Below are 14,317 nucleotides of genomic sequence, written 5' to 3' on the forward strand. Positions count from 1 at the left end.
CAATTTAGTTAGCTATTTAGTTAGCTATTTAGTTCTACTTAGTTAGCTATTTTGTTAGCTATTTAGTTCTATTTGGTTAGCTATTTAGTTAGCTATTTAGTTAGATATTTAGTTAGCTATTTAGTTCTATTTAGTTAGCTATTTAGTTCTATTTAGTTCTATTTAGTTATATTTAGTTATATTTTGTTAGCTATTTAGTTATATTTAGTTAGCTATTTAGTTCTATTTAGTTAGCTATTTAGTTCTATTTAGTTAGCTATTTAGTTAGCTATTTAGTTAGCTATTTAGTTAGCTATTTGGTTAGCTATTTGGTTAGCTATTTAGTTCTATTTAGTTAGCTATTTAGTTAGCTATTTAGTTAGATATTTAGTTAGCTATTTAGTTCTATTTAGTTAGCTATTTAGTTCTATTTAGTTAGCTATTTAGTTCTATTTAGTTCTATTTAGTTAGCTATTTAGTTATATTTAGTTAGCTATTTAGCAGTCTCATGACATGGGGATAGAAGCTGTTCAGGAGCCTGTTTTGGAGTCAGACTTGATGCACCGTCACCGCTTGCCGTGCGGAAGCAGAGAAAACAATCTATGGGTTGGTTGGTTGGAGTCTTTAATGATTTTCTTGGTCTTCCTTTCACACCTCCTGATATAGAGAGGTCCTGGATGGCAAGGAGCTCATCCCCGGGGAAGTACTGGGCTGTCCGCACCACACTCTGTAGCGCCATGCTATCGAGAGCGGTGCTATTCCCATACCAAGCGATGTTGCAGCCAGTCAAGATGCCCTCAGCCGTACAGCTGTAGAACGTTTTTGAGGATTTGAAGGGCCCATGCCAAACCTTTTCAACCTCCTGAGGGGGAAAAGGTGCTGTCGGGCCTTCTTCACAACTACGCTCGTTTGTGTAGACCATTTTAAGTTCTTAGTGATTTGGACACAGAGGAACTCTCGACCCGCTCCACCGCAGCCCCGTCGATGTGGATGGGGACGTGCTCGGACCTCTGTTTCCTGTAGTCCATGATTAGCTCTTTGGTCTTACTGACGTTGAGGGAGAGGTTGTTGTCCTGGCACCACACTGTCAGGTCATTGACCTCCTCCCTATAGGCTGTCTCATCGTTGTCAATGATCAGGCCATACCACCGTAGTGTCGTCAGCAAAATTAATGATGGCGTTGGAATCGTGCCTGGCCACGCAGTCTTTGGTGAACAGGGAGTACAGGAGGGGACTAAATGCGCACCCCTGTGGGACCCCCGTGTTGAGGGTCAGCGTGACGAGGTGATGTTGCCTACCCTCACCACCTGGGGTCGGCTCATCAGGAAGTCCAGGATCCAGTTTCAGAGGGAGGGGTTCAGTCCCATGATCCTAAGCTTGGTGACGAGCTTGGAGGGGACAATGGTGTTGAACGCTGAGCTGTAGTCAATGAACAGCATTCTCACATAGGTGTTCCTCATATCTAGGTGGGTGAGGGCAGTGTGGAGAACAATTGAGATTGCATCGTCTATGGATCTCTTGGGGGCGGTATGCAAGTTGGAGTGGGTCTAGGATGTCTGGGATGATGAAGTTGATGTGTGCCATAACCAGCCTCAGAACACTTCATGGGTGATGGAGATATGAGGTATCTGTGACATCCACTGAGGAGCAATGTTTACAATAAACATGCTGATAGTTTGTCTCTCTGGAAAAGAACACCTATTAAATCAGTTATCTGAAACATGTTTAACCCAATACTGACCAATGAACTCCTGATGTTGAAACGTAGCTTCCTGAAGTTGTTTTTGTGTTCCACCAAGCCAATGTCTCGAACCACAGTCCCTGACCCCTGGTCCCTGACCCCTGGCCCCTGTCCCCTGACCCCTTGTCCCCTGACCCCTGTACCCTGACCCCTGACCCAGTCTTAAAACAGGACCCAACAATACTGTGCTTCCTAACAGTAATCCAAATGTCTTTCTAATAGCTGCTGCTCAGAGAGCGAGAGTAGACCTAGGGTTTAAAGGTCAGACAGCAAGACAGCGAGAGAGAGTAGACCTAGGGTTTATTGGTCAGACGGCAAGACAGAGAGAGAGAGAGTAGACCTAGGGTTTAATGGTCAGACGGCAAGACAGAGAGAGAGAGTAGACCTAGGGTTTATTGGTCAGACGGCAAGACAGAGAGAGAGTAGACCTAGGGTTTAATGGTCAGACGGCAAGACAGAGAGAGAGAGAGTAGACCTAGGGTTTATTGGTCAGACGGCAAGACAGAGAGAGAGAGAGGCCACACAGGCCCGTCTACCCTACAGGGGGATCTAGGGGGGCTCAGAGAGTCACCTTTTGTTTATAACGTAAACAACTTGACATACTTCGCATACCTCCCTTTCAGCCATTCTCTTTCTCTGAATTAGCTTCCTGGAAATATACAACAACACAACATATGTGTATAATACAGGCATTACATCTGTATGTGTATAACAAGATTTTCTTCCTGAAATACAAGGAATATGCTGAAGTTTCCCCCATGTACTCAATCTTTTCAGTAAACTGGCTCTCTTCTTCTCCCTCTCTCCCTCTCCCCCTTCTCTCTCTCCCTCTTCCCTCTCTCCCCCTCTCCCCCTACCCTCTCTCCCTCTCTCCCCCTTCCCTCTCTCCCTCTCTCCCCCTTCCCTCTCTCCCTCTTCCCTCTCCCTCTCTCCCCCTACCCTCTCTCCCTCTCTCCCCCTTCCCTCTCTCCCTCTCTCCCCCTTCTCTCTCTCCCTCTTCCCTCTCTCCCCCTCTCCCCCTACCCTCTCTCCCTCTCTCCCCCTTCCCTCTCTCCCTCTTCCCTCTCTCCCTCTCTCCCCCTTCCCTCTCTCCCTCTTCCCTCTCCCTCTCCCCCTTACCTCTCTCCCTTCCCTCTCCCTCCTTCCCCCTTCCCTCTCTCCCTTCCCTCTCCCTCCTTCCCCCTCTCTAGCATATTTCAAATCAAATCAAATTAAATTTTATCTGGTCACATGCACAAGCCCTTGACCAACAATGCAGTTTTAAGAAAAATATGTGTTAAGTAAAAAATAAGAAATTAAAGTAACAAATAATTAAAGAGCAGCCGTAAATAACAATAGCGAGGCTATAAACAGGGGGTACCGGTACAGAGTCAATATGCGGGGGCACCGGTTAGTCGAGGTAATTGAGGTAATATGTACATGTAGGTAGAGTTAAAGTGACTATGCAAAGATAATAAACAGCGAGTAGCAGCAGTGTAAAAGGGGGGGGTGCGACACAAATAGTCTGGGTAGCCATTTGATTAGCTGTTCAGGAGTCTTATGGCTTTGGGGGTAGGAGCTGTTGAGATGACTTCTGGACCTAGACTTGGCTATTCTAGACTGTTTCCAATGAAACCCAGAAGAGGAGAGGTGGTGGTTTAGAGGAGGAAAAGAGCGTATTTGTAATGTAACCCAGAAGAGGAGATGGTTTAAGGGGGAAATGAAGACGTCAGATTTGGGATTGGCTGTTATTTGATTTGATTGGAATGAAAGGCTTTGGGCCAGTACCAGAAAGGGTCGGTCACTGGTTGGAATAGCCAAGAAAGTGACAAGTCTGTTCTTGTCACAAACGCACACAGACCCACCTCCAGCTCTGTCTCCCAGCGGTTGATGTCCTCTGTAGACTGGTTCAACTTGTCCAACTCCCCCTGTTTACACACAACACACAGGAGACAGGGAGGAGGGAAGGAGGCAAGGATAGGAGAGAGAAAAATGAAGAGGAAGGAAAAGAGAGAGGATAGAGAGCAAAAAGAACGTGTTGTAGAATTACATGGAATGTGTTTATAAAAGATCTAGCCTATATAGGTATCTGACCTAGCCTATATAGGTATCTGACCTAGCCTATATAGGTATCTGACCTAGCCTATATAGGTATCTGACCTAGCCTATATAGGTATCTGACCTAGCCTATATAGGTATCTGACCTAGCCTATATAGGTATCTGACCTAGCCTATATAGGTATCTGATCTAGCCTATAACCTAGGTATCTGATCTAGCCTATAACCTAGGTATCTGATCTAGCCTATAACCTAGGTATCTGATCTAGCCTATAACCTAGGTATCTGATCTAGCCTATAACCTAGGTATCTGATCTAGCCTATATAGGTATCTGACCTAGCCTATAACCTAGGTATCTGATCTAGCCTATATAGGTATCTGACCTAGCCTATAACCTAGGTATCTGATCTAGCCTATATAGGTATCTGACCTAGCCTATAACCTAGGTATCTACGCCACTATGTACTGCATTGAACATTCCATTTTGTGAATAGTGATTGTTATATTGTTGTTTCAAATTATGACTATCCCAATCTAATCATCGCATTAGGAATAGTAGGCTATCTTACACACAGTACCAGTCAAAAGTTTGGACATACCTACTCATTCAAGGGTTTTCCTTGTAGAAAAATTCTGAAGACATCAAAACTATGAAATAACACATATGGAATCATGTAATAACCCCCCCAAAAAAGTGTTAAACAAATCAAAATATATTTTATATGTGTGATACTTCAAAGTAGCCCCCCTTTACCTTGATCACAGCTTTGCACACTCTTGGCATTCTCTCAACCAGCTTCATGAGGTAGTCACTTGGAATGCATTTCAATTAACAGGTGTGCCTTGTTAAAAGTTAATTTGTGGAATTTCTTTCCTTCTTATTGCGTTTGAACCAATCAGTTGTGTTGTGACAAGGTAGGGGTGGTATACAGAAGAGCCCTATTTGGTAAAAGACCAGGTCCATATTATGACAAGAACAGCTCAAATAAGCAAAGAGAAACGACAGTCCATCAGTACTTTAAGACATGAAGGTCAGTCAATTCTGAAAATTTCAAGACATTTTTAAGTTTCTTAAAGTGCAGTCACAATAAGTGTTCATGATTATTTTTATTATCAAAAAACACTCGAACAAAGTAACAAAATGAAAGCGACCAGTTCTGTCAGGTAACAGAGACTAAACAGAAAATAACTACCCACAAACACAGGTGGGAAAAAGCTGCCTAAGTGTGATCCCCAATCAGAGACAACGATAGACTGCTGCCTCTGATTGGGAACCATACTCGGCCAAAACAAAGAAATAGACAACATAGAATGCCCAACCCAAATCACACCCTGACCTAACCAAATAGAGAAATAAAATGGCTCTCTAAGGTCAGGGTGTGACAAACAGACACATCTCAACATCAACTGTTCAGAGGAGACTGGGTGAATCAGGCCTTCATGGTTGAATTGCTGAAAAGAAACCACTACTAAAGGACATCAATAATAAGAAGAGACTTGCTCGGGTCAAGAAACACGAACATTGGACATTAGACCGGTGGCAATCTGTCCTTTAGTCTGATGAGTCCAAATTTGAGATTTTTGGTTCCAACCGCCATGTAACTGAACGGATGATCTCCGCATGTGTGGTTCTCACCGTGAAGCATGGAGGAGGAGGTGTGATTGTGTGGGGGTGCTTTGCTGGTGACACTGTCAGTGATTTATTTAGAATTCAAGGCACACTTAACCAGCATGGCTACTGCAGCGATATGCCTTCCCATCTGGTTTGCACTTAGTGGGACAATCATTTGTTTTCAACGGGACAATGACCCAAAACACACCTCCAGGCTTGTGTAAGGGCTATTTGACCAAGAAGGAGCGTGATGGAGTGCTGCATCAGATGGCCTGGCCTCCACAATCACCCAACCTCAACCCAATTGAGATGGTTTGGGATGAGTTGGACCGCAGAGTGAAGGAAAAGCAGCCAACACGTACCCAGTATATGTAGGAACCAGAGCCGGGTGACCCTATACGCTCACTACGCAAATTGCGTAGGGCCCCGCAAATTACACAAATTACCTCCCACTTGTGGCAAAGCGGGTGTCAATGTGTACAACTTGGATGAGGGGATAAAGCGGAACCATCCATCTGGTCATGAAAAGAGAAGCAGAAAAACACCATGAAAGTGAATCCCAGGAACAGCAGTCAGGTAAACCTGTCTTCTCTCCTCTCCAAGCAAATAACAGTAACGTTAAGTTGATGTGCTAGCTGGGCAGTGTATCTCTCTCTAGTCTGTCTGTCTTGCTAACCTAGCTGGGCAGTGTATCTCTCTCTAGTCTGTCTGTCTTGCTAACCTAGCTGGGCAGTGTATCTCTCTCTAGTCTGGCTGTCTTGCTAACCTAGCTGGGCAGTGCATCTCTCTCTAGTCTGTCTGTCTTGCTCACCTAGCTGGGCAGTGCATCTCTCTCTCTAGTCTGTCTGTCTTGCTAACCTAGCTGGGCAGTGCATCTCTCTCTCTAGTCTGTCTGTCTTGCTCACCTAGCTGTGCAGTGCATCTCTCTCTCTAGTCTGTCTGTCTTGCTCACCTAGCTGTGCAGTGCATCTCTTGGTCTGTCTGTCTTGCTAACCTAGCTGTGCAGTGCATCTCTTGGTCTGTCTGTCTTGCTAACCTAGCTGGGCAGTGCATCTCTTGGTCTGTCTGTCTTGCTAACCTAGCTGGGCAGTGCATCTCTTGGTCTCTCTGTCTTGCTAACCTAGCTGGGCAGTGCATCTCTTGGTCTGTCTGTCTTGCTAACCTAGCTGGGCAGTGCATCTCTTGGTCTGTCTGTCTTGCTCACCTAGCTGGGCAGTGCATCTCTTGGTCTGTCTGTCTTGCTCACCTAGCTGGGTAGTGCATCTCTCTCTCTAGTCTGTCTGTCTTGCTCACCTAGCTGGCCAGTGGATCTCTCTCTCTAGTCTGTCTGTCTTGCTCACCTAGCTGGGCAGTGCATCTCTTGGTCTGTCTGTCTTGCTCACCTAGCTGTGCAGTGCATCTCTTGGTCTGTCTGTCTTGCTAACCTAGCTGGGCAGTGCATCTCTTGGTCTGTCTGTCTTGCTCTAGCTGGGCAGTGCATCTCTCTCTCTAGTCTGTCTGTCTTGCTCACCTAGCTGGGCAGTGCATCTCTCTCTCTAGTCTGTCTGTCTTGCTCACCTAGCTGGGCAGTGCATCTCTTGGTCTGTCTGTCTTGCTCACCTAGCTGTGCAGTGCATCTCTTGGTCTGTCTGTCTTGCTCACCTAGCTGGGCAGTGCATCTCTCTCTAGTCTGTCTGTCTTGCTCACCTAGCTGGGCAGTGCATCTCTTGGTCTGTCTGTCTTGCTAACCTAGCTGGGCAGTGCATCTCTTGGTCTGTCTGCCTTGCTCACCTAGCTGGGCAGTGCATCTCTCTCTAGTCTGTCTGTCTTGCTCACCTAGCTGTGCAGTGTATCTCTTGGTCTGTCTGTCTTGCTTGCCAGCCACTTCCAGGGCTGTGTTTTGTTTCTTTGTGCCTGACAAAAGTGAGAGTGAAATACAACTATTTATTACGTTGGATAAACGCCAACGGACAACGGTGTTTATAACTGCAGCTCGGGAAAGATAACCGTGTTGCGCGTGAACATGGGTTTATATGCACGAAATGAAACTCGCGATTTCCAGCAGCAACCTCTGTGGGGACCAGTCCAGACAATATATGGGTGTGATGACTCTCGTCATAGGCGCACATCATTTTAAAACAAGCCAATGATTATCTAGTCTCTCAGTCAAGGTTTACTTACAACTTTGGACTAATGCAATACGGAAAGCAATGGATTGCCATTGACTAGTGATGTATATATTGAATTTAAAATGTTGATTATCTGGGCATACTGGGCAATACGGATGCACATCCCTCAGTAAATAATAACCATTAAGTATTCAGCCAAGCCATAGTATAAATAATATTTTATATTTCAAAATTTATAAAATTAAATCTGGGGGAGCCATTTTGAATGGCGCTGATGCAGCCGATAAAATGAATACAAGTATTAAGTATTGTTATCTATAATTTACAGGTGCTTAAGTTTGTCAGTCGAGGAGATGCTGGATAATCAGCCAGTACTAACACAGACTCAGTTGATCCACATCCAGCCTCAGCCAGTACTAACACAGACTCAGTTGATCCACATCCAGCCTCAGCCAGTACTAACACAGACTCAGTTGATCCACATCCAGCCTCAGCCAGTACTAACACAGACCCAGTACAGTCTTCTTCAGCAAATACTAACACCGACCCAGTACAGCCGTCTTCAGCAAATACTAACACAGACCCAATACAGTCTTCTTCAGCAAGTACTAACACAGACCCAGTACAGGCAGTCTCAGCCAGTACACAGACCCATGTGAAGTACAGGCAGCCTCAGCCAGTACACAGACCCAGGTGAAGTACAGGCAGCCTCAGCCAGTACACAGACCCAGGTGAAGTACAGGCAGCCTCAGCCAGTACACAGACCCAGGTGAAGTACAGGCAGCCTCAGCCAATACACAGACCCAGGTGAAGTACAGGCAGCCTCAGCCAATACACAGACCCAGGTGAAGTACAGGCAGCCTCAGCCAGTACACAGACCCAGGTGAAGTACAGGCAGCCTCAGCCAGTACACAGACCCAGGTGAAGTACAGGCAGCCTCAGCCAGTACACAGACCCAGGTGAAGTACAGGCAGCCTCAGCCAGTACACAGACCCAGATGAAGTACAGGCAGCCTCAGCCAGTACACAGACCCAGGTGAAGTACAGGCAGCCTCAGCCAGTACACAGACCCAGGTGAAGTACAGGCAGCCTCAGCCAGTACTAGTACAACCAGAGGTGTCCAGCCAGCACCAGATACAAGCAGCTCAGACCCTAATAGAACAGTTGCTGCTCCACCAAATGACCCAGCTGATTGGTCTCCAGTCTTAACAGACTGTATGAGGACTGAGTTGCTGCTCCACCAAATGACCCAGCTGATTGGTCCCCAGTCTTAGCAGACTGTATGAGGACTGAGTTGCTGCTCCACCAAATGACCCAGCTGATTGGTCCCCAGTCTTAACAGACTGTATGAGGACTGAGTTGCTGCTCCACCAAATGACCCAGCTGATTGGTCCCCAGTCTTAACAGACTGTATGAGGACTGAGTTGCTGCTCCACCAAATGACCCAGCTGATATGTCCCCAGTCTTAACAGACTTTATGAGGACTGAGTTGCTGCTCCACCAAATGACCCAGCTGATATGTCCCCAGTCTTAACAGACTTTATGAGGACTGAGTTGCTGCTCCACCAAATGACCCAGCTGATTGGTCCCCAGTCTTAACAGACTGTATGAGGACTGAGTTGCTGCTCCACCAAATGACCCAGCTGATATGTCCCCAGTCTTAACAGACTGTATGAGGACTGAGTTGCTGCTCCACCAAATGACCCAGCTGATTGGTCCCCAGTCTTAACAGACTGTATGAGGACTGAGTTGCTGCTCCACCAAATGACCCAGCTGATTGGTCCCCAGTCTTAACAGACTGTATGAGGACTGAGTTGCTGCTCCACCAAATGACCCAGCTGATTGGTCCCCAGTCTTAACAGACTTTATGAGGACTGAGTTGCTGCTCCACTAAATGACCCAGCTGATTGGTCTCCAGTCTTAACAGACTTTATGAGGACTGAGTTGGTGCTCAGAGGTCCATTCAAACTAGGACTGGATTTCTCTTACCCTAAAGACAAGTCTAGAAGAGGTTTCCTTCAGGCTTATTACAGAGACAGATGGCTAAATGGGGAAAAGATGACCAGGAGCTGGCTAAATGGGGAAAGATGACCAGGAGCTGGCTAAATGGGGAAAAGATGACCAGGAGCTGGCTAAATGGGGAAAAGATGACCAGGAGCTGGCTAAATGGGGAAAAGATGACCAGGAGCTGGCTAAATGGGGAAAAGATTACCAGGAGCTGGCTAAATGGGGAAAAGATGACCAGCTGGCTAAATGGGGAAAATATTACCAGGAGCTGGCTAAATGGGGAAAAGATGACCAGCTGGCTAAATGGGGAAAAGATGACCAGCTGGCTAAATGGGGAAAAGATGACCAGCTGGCTAAATGGGGAAAAGATGACCAGCTGGCTAAATGGGGAAAAGATGACCAGCTGGCTAAATGGGGAAAAGATGACCAGCTGGCTAAATGGGGAAAAGATGACCAGCTGGCTAAATGGGGAAAAGATGACCAGCTGGCTAAATGGGGAAAAGATGACCAGCTGGCTTTCATAATCAATCAAAAACAACACTGTCTATTGTTTTTGCTGTAAGCTCTTTTCTACAGAAGACTACAAAATAATAAATGAAGGCGTGAATGACTGGTAAAATATCAACGCCATTCTGAAACACCATGAGGGTCGTCCTGAACACACAGATAATATGATTAAGTGGAGAGAACTTGATCTGCGCCTAAATCGGGGACAGAGTCTTGACCAGATTTTTTTTTTAAACAGCACTGTCGGTTAGGGGCTTGTAAGTAAGCATCACACTGAAAGGTGTATTCGGCGCATGTGACTAATAACATTTGATTTGATTTGATACAAATTACAATTTTGTAGTCTGAAAGAAAGAGATGGTGGGATGTCCTTACACGTTTAATAAGTATCCCCCAGTCTCTGTCTGAAAGAAACCTAGCATTCAAGGGTTCATCAGACAAAACTCTTCCAACCAGATAATGGAAAGTTCCTAAAAGACGTTGAATTACTGGCAAAATGTAACCCCGTTATGCTAAATAATCTCAGCAAAAATTTAAAATGGAGAGACGCATGCTCATTACCTTGGGAAGCGCACACAGAATGAGCTGATACAGATTGTGAGTGACAAGATTCTGGAAGCAATAGTGACTCAAGTAAGAGACTCAAAGTACTTCTCCATTTATCTTGGACTGTACACCCGACATTAGTCACCCGGAACAAATGTCTATTATTCTGAGAAGCTTGGCTTTAAAAAGAAAGTCAGAGATCAAGGAGCACTTCCTCGGGCTTTGTGAATGTTGAGTTACAACAGGCTTGAATCTGTCAACTGTCATCTTAGATAAGCTGAACGAGCTGAAGATTCCATTTGAAGATCGCAGAGGGCAAGCTTATGATAATGGGGTCAACATGAAGGGCAAGCACCAAGGGGTACAAGCCAGACTGCTCCAAAAACATCCCAGAGCCATGTTCATCCCATGTGGAGCACATACTCTAAACCTTGTCATGCAGATGCTGCCAAATCTTCAAAAGATGCAGTTGGGTTTTTTAGACATGTGTAAAAGCTCTTCACCTTCTTTTCAGCTGGCACATAAAGATGGAGTGTTTTGAAGAAACACCTGAACATAACTGTGAAGTCATGGAGCGACACAAGATGAGAGAGTAGGCTCCAAGGTGTTCATGCAATCAGGTATCTGTCACTGTGAAGTCATGGAGCGACACAAGATGAGAGAGTAGGCTCCAAGGTGTTCATGCAATCAGGTATCTGTCACTGTGAAGTCATGGAGCGACACAAGATGAGAGAGTAGGCTCCAAGGTGTTCATGCAATCAGGTATCTGTCACTGTGAAGTCATGGAGCGACACAAGATGAGAGAGTAGGCTCCAAGGTGTTCATGCAATCAGGTATCTGTCACTGTGAAGTCATGGAGCGACACAAGATGAGAGAGTAGGCTCCAAGGTGTTCATGCAATCAGGTATCTGTCACTGTGAAGTCATGGAGCGACACAAGATGAGAGAGTAGGCTCCAAGGTGTTCATGCAATCAGGTATCTGTCACTGTGAAGTCATGGAGCGACACAAGATGAGAGAGTAGGCTCCAAGGTGTTCATGCAATCAGGTATCTGTCACTGTGAAGTCATGGAGCGACACAAGATGAGAGAGTAGGCTCCAAGGTGTTCATGCAATCAGGTATCTGTCACTGTGAAGTCATGGAGCGACACAAGATGAGAGAGTAGGCTCCAAGGTGTTCATGCAATCAGGTATCTGTCACTGTGAAGTCATGGAGCGACACAAGATGAGAGAGTAGGCTCCAAGGTGTTCATGCAATCAGGTATCTGTCACTGTGAAGTCATGGAGCGACACAAGATGAGAGAGTAGGCTCCAAGGTGTTCATGCAATCAGGTATCTGTCACTGTGAAGTCATGGAGCGACACAAGATGAGAGAGTAGGCTCCAAGGTGTTCATGCAATCAGGTATCTGTCACTGTGAAGTCATGGAGCGACACAAGATGAGAGAGTAGGCTCCAAGGTGTTCATGCAATCAGGTATCTGTCACTGTGAAGTCATGGAGCGACACAAGATGAGAGAGTAGGCTCCAAGGTGTTCATGCAATCAGGTATCTGTCACTGTGAAGTCATGGAGCGACACAAGATGAGAGAGTAGGCTCCAAGGTGTTCATGCAATCAGGTATCTGTCACTGTGAAGTCATGGAGCGACACAAGATGAGAGAGTAGGCTCCAAGGTGTTCATGCAATCAGGTATCTGTCACTGTGAAGTCATGGAGCGACACAAGATGAGAGAGTAGGCTCCAAGGTGTTCATGCAATCAGGTATCTGTCACTTTGAAGTCATGGAGCGACACAAGATGAGAGAGTAGGCTTCAAAGTGTTCATGCAATCAGGTATCTGTCACTGTGAAGTCATGGAGCGACACAAGATGAGAGAGTAGGCTTCAAAGTGTTCATGCAATCAGGTATCTGTCACGCCCTGACCTTAGAGATCCTTTTTATTCTCTATTTTGGTTAGGTCAGGGTGTGACTAGGGTGGGCAATCTATGTGTTCTATTTCTTTGTTGGCCAGGTATGGTTCCCAATCAGAGTCTATAGTTGTCTCTGATTGGGAATTATACTTAGGCAGCCTGTTTTCCACCTGAGTTTGTGGGATATTGTTTTTGCACAGTTGCTGTATAGCCCTGCAGAACTTTATGTTCGGTTTTGCATTTTTTATTTATTTTTAGTGTTCATTTTTAATAAAAGTAAGAAGTTTGCCTACCATGCTACACCTTGGTCTAATTTATCTCTAAACGATCGTAACAGTATCAGGCTTCTGAGGTTCGGGAGGCATTACTGGAAGCCAGACAGACAATCAACGATCCTGTGGCCAAAGTGGAGGCACAAGCACTTGCAGAGGAAGTTGGGTCCTACCGCTACTTGATTTGCTGTGCCGTATGGTGTGATATACTGACAATGACAAACAAGGTGAACAAGCTCCTCCAATCCGCCTCAATGCAGTCGGATATCATGGTGAATTTAATCTCAAATGCAAAGGCCTCCCTCACTACATACTGGGAAACTGGATCCTCTGAGGCCCAGAGAGCAGCCAAAAGCATTTGTGAAGAAATTAATGTGAAGGCTGTTCTGAAAGAGAAGAGACTGAGTCGTTTTGAGCTATGAGGCTCCTGATGAACCAGTGACTGATGCACTGAAAAACCTTCAAGTCGACTACTTCAACATTGTGGTCGACTCTGCTGTGACATCCATGGATGAGAGATATGAAACACTCAACCAAATATGGAGCACTGCCTCTCAAATGTCCAGTAAATCTTTTAAAGGCTCACTGCATGGAAGTTGAAAACACTCTTAACCTTCAGAGATGACTGTGACATCAGTGGAATGGATCGGGCACACGAGATTCAAAATGTAACTGATCTGCCATCAGATCAGATGACTGTGACATCAGTGGAATGGATCGGGCACACGAGATTCAAAATTTAACTGATCTGCCATCAGATCAGATGACTGTGACATCAGTGGAATGGATCGGGCACACGAGATTCAAAATTTAACTGATCTGCCATCAGATCAGATGACTGCCTTTGAGCTGTTTCCCTATCTCTGTGAGAACAACCTGGAGGAACTCTATCCTAACCTTTTGGATAGCCCTAAGAATTGCAGTCATCCTACCAGTAACAGTAGCATCAGCAGAGAGGAGATTTTCCAAATGAAAGCTCACCGAAAGCTATCTGAGGTATTCCATGTCACAGGAACGTTTGAGTGGTCTGGCCATCGGGAGCATAAATCATGAACGTTATAGTGGTCTGGCCATCGGGAGCATAAATCATGAACGTTATAGTGGTCTGGCCATCGGGAGCATAAATCATGAACGTTTGAGTGGTCTGGCCATCGGGAGCATAAATCATGAACGTTATAGTGGTCTGGCCATCGGGAGCATAAATCATGAACGTTTGAGTGGTCTGGCCATCGGGAGCATAAATCATGAACGTTTGAGTGGTCTGGCCATCGGGAGCATAAATCCTGACATGGGGAAACACATGTCCTGCGATTACATCATTGTGGTGATTTTTGCCTCAAAAAAGGACAGAAGGGGAATATGTTGATGGTAAGATTTTAATTCAAATGTTTACACACTTAGTAACATTTAAGATTCTATAGCAGAAGTGCATTTGTGTAAATGACTGTTTAACTATGTGACATAGTTTCTCCATTTCTTCCAGATAGACTGGTACCCATGCTGATGCTGGAAATGTCCAGGCTGTAGAGGGAACCAAAGTGAATCACACAGCTGTAGCGGTTTTACTTGACTATTTTGAGACATATAGCTGCAGTCATGGCCTA

At 45.5% G+C, this 14,317-nt stretch overlaps 1 protein-coding gene across 1 annotated transcript in view; it reads right to left on the reverse strand.

Annotated features, from left to right (window-relative positions):
- Nucleotides 1-14,317, reverse strand: part of LOC109879884 (SH3 domain-binding protein 5) — a 38,118-nt gene that overhangs the window by 22,522 nt on the left and 1,279 nt on the right. The window contains exon 2 of the mRNA XM_031789017.1: nucleotides 3,565-3,627. Within this exon, the coding sequence (XP_031644877.1) occupies nucleotides 3,565-3,627 (63 nt within the window). The remainder of the gene's footprint in view (nucleotides 1-3,564; nucleotides 3,628-14,317) is intronic.

Source organism: Oncorhynchus kisutch, linkage group LG14, assembly GCF_002021735.2.
Source record: "Oncorhynchus kisutch isolate 150728-3 linkage group LG14, Okis_V2, whole genome shotgun sequence".
NCBI lineage: Eukaryota > Metazoa > Chordata > Actinopteri > Salmoniformes > Salmonidae > Oncorhynchus > Oncorhynchus kisutch.